The sequence below is a fragment of the Eimeria mitis genome, genomic scaffold, assembly GCF_000499745.2.
Source record: "Eimeria mitis Houghton genomic scaffold, Emh_scaff467, whole genome shotgun sequence".
Taxonomy (NCBI): domain Eukaryota; phylum Apicomplexa; class Conoidasida; order Eucoccidiorida; family Eimeriidae; genus Eimeria; species Eimeria mitis.
This window is the reverse complement of record NW_013572974.1, coordinates 18,865-19,835: the sequence shown is the minus strand read 5'-3', so window position 1 is coordinate 19,835 and position 971 is coordinate 18,865. Positions and strand designations below refer to the sequence as shown.

Genomic DNA, 971 nt, shown 5'->3' with positions numbered 1-971 from the left:
CAGGAGCAACGGAACAGCCTGGACACCCAGACCATCGACTACCTGCCGATGCGGAGGGTGGTTGGGCAGATCCAGGGGCAAGTTCGGCAGGAAGCACACAGCAGCATGCGCTTGAATTGGTTGATCTATCAGCAGTCGGTGAAAAGGGTGGGGAGTCTGGGGAACTGCCAGCAGATGTACCAGAACAGCTTCCCTGGCAGCGAATGACTGATTCGCAAACGCCTGAACGTCCTGCGGGGAGTCTCGATGCAGAGGAACCAGGGCAGGAGCCTGCAAAGTCCCAAGAGCTAACAGCAGCTCCGGCTGTCCGGGAAGCTTGGGGGGCGCTGACAGCTGTACAAGGAAAGCAATCCAGTGGGGACAATTGGGGAACTGGGGAAGCTAGTGCAGCTGGAGAAATGCCGCATCCCAGTGCAGAAGCACCCCAGCAAACAGCTGCGTCCGCCGTTACCCAGGCAGCTGGTCCTCTCGTCGCCGGCCTAAAACGAGCAGTTGCATCCGTAGTGGATGCGCTTGAGTCGTTCTTTGAGCCCTCTATGCCGGCAGACTGGATGTACACCTTCCCACTTATCGGCGAACGGGAGGTACGCCGTGCGTGTCGCAGAGCCAGCGGAGATCAATTAGGTGCAAGAAACAGAGAGGAAAGGGAACAGGGAGAGGTTTGTAGTTGCGGTTGCTGCAATATTCGTTTTGGGATTCGCCCTTGAGCTTGAGGGAAGAGAGCTGCAGAAACTCAGACGGCGGCGCTGTTGTTGCTGTCGCTGTTCTTTCTGCGGTTGGAAAGCCTTACGCGAACCTCGCGGTGTGATGTTTGTGCACCTGTCTGTTTGCAGACGGGAGACGACCTGAACACCGTGTTGCGCTTCCTTCAAAGCGCTGGACACCACCCCAGATCTGCTCTTCCGGGTGAGAAGTCCAACAGCCGAATTCTGCTGGTGGTGTAGCGTTTAAGTACAGTCTGCATTCACGCA

At 57.1% G+C, this 971-nt stretch overlaps 1 protein-coding gene across 1 annotated transcript in view; it reads left to right on the top strand.

The window, feature by feature from the left end:
- Window positions 1-203: 203 nt before the first annotated feature.
- Window positions 204-971, top strand: part of EMH_0013280 (uncharacterized protein) — a gene marked incomplete at both ends in the record, with an annotated part of 1,666 nt that continues 898 nt past the window's right edge. Inside the window, 2 exons of the mRNA XM_013499784.1 lie at window positions 204-584; window positions 834-906. Coding sequence (XP_013355238.1) covers window positions 204-584; window positions 834-906 — 454 coding nt within the window. The remainder of the gene's footprint in view (window positions 585-833; window positions 907-971) is intronic.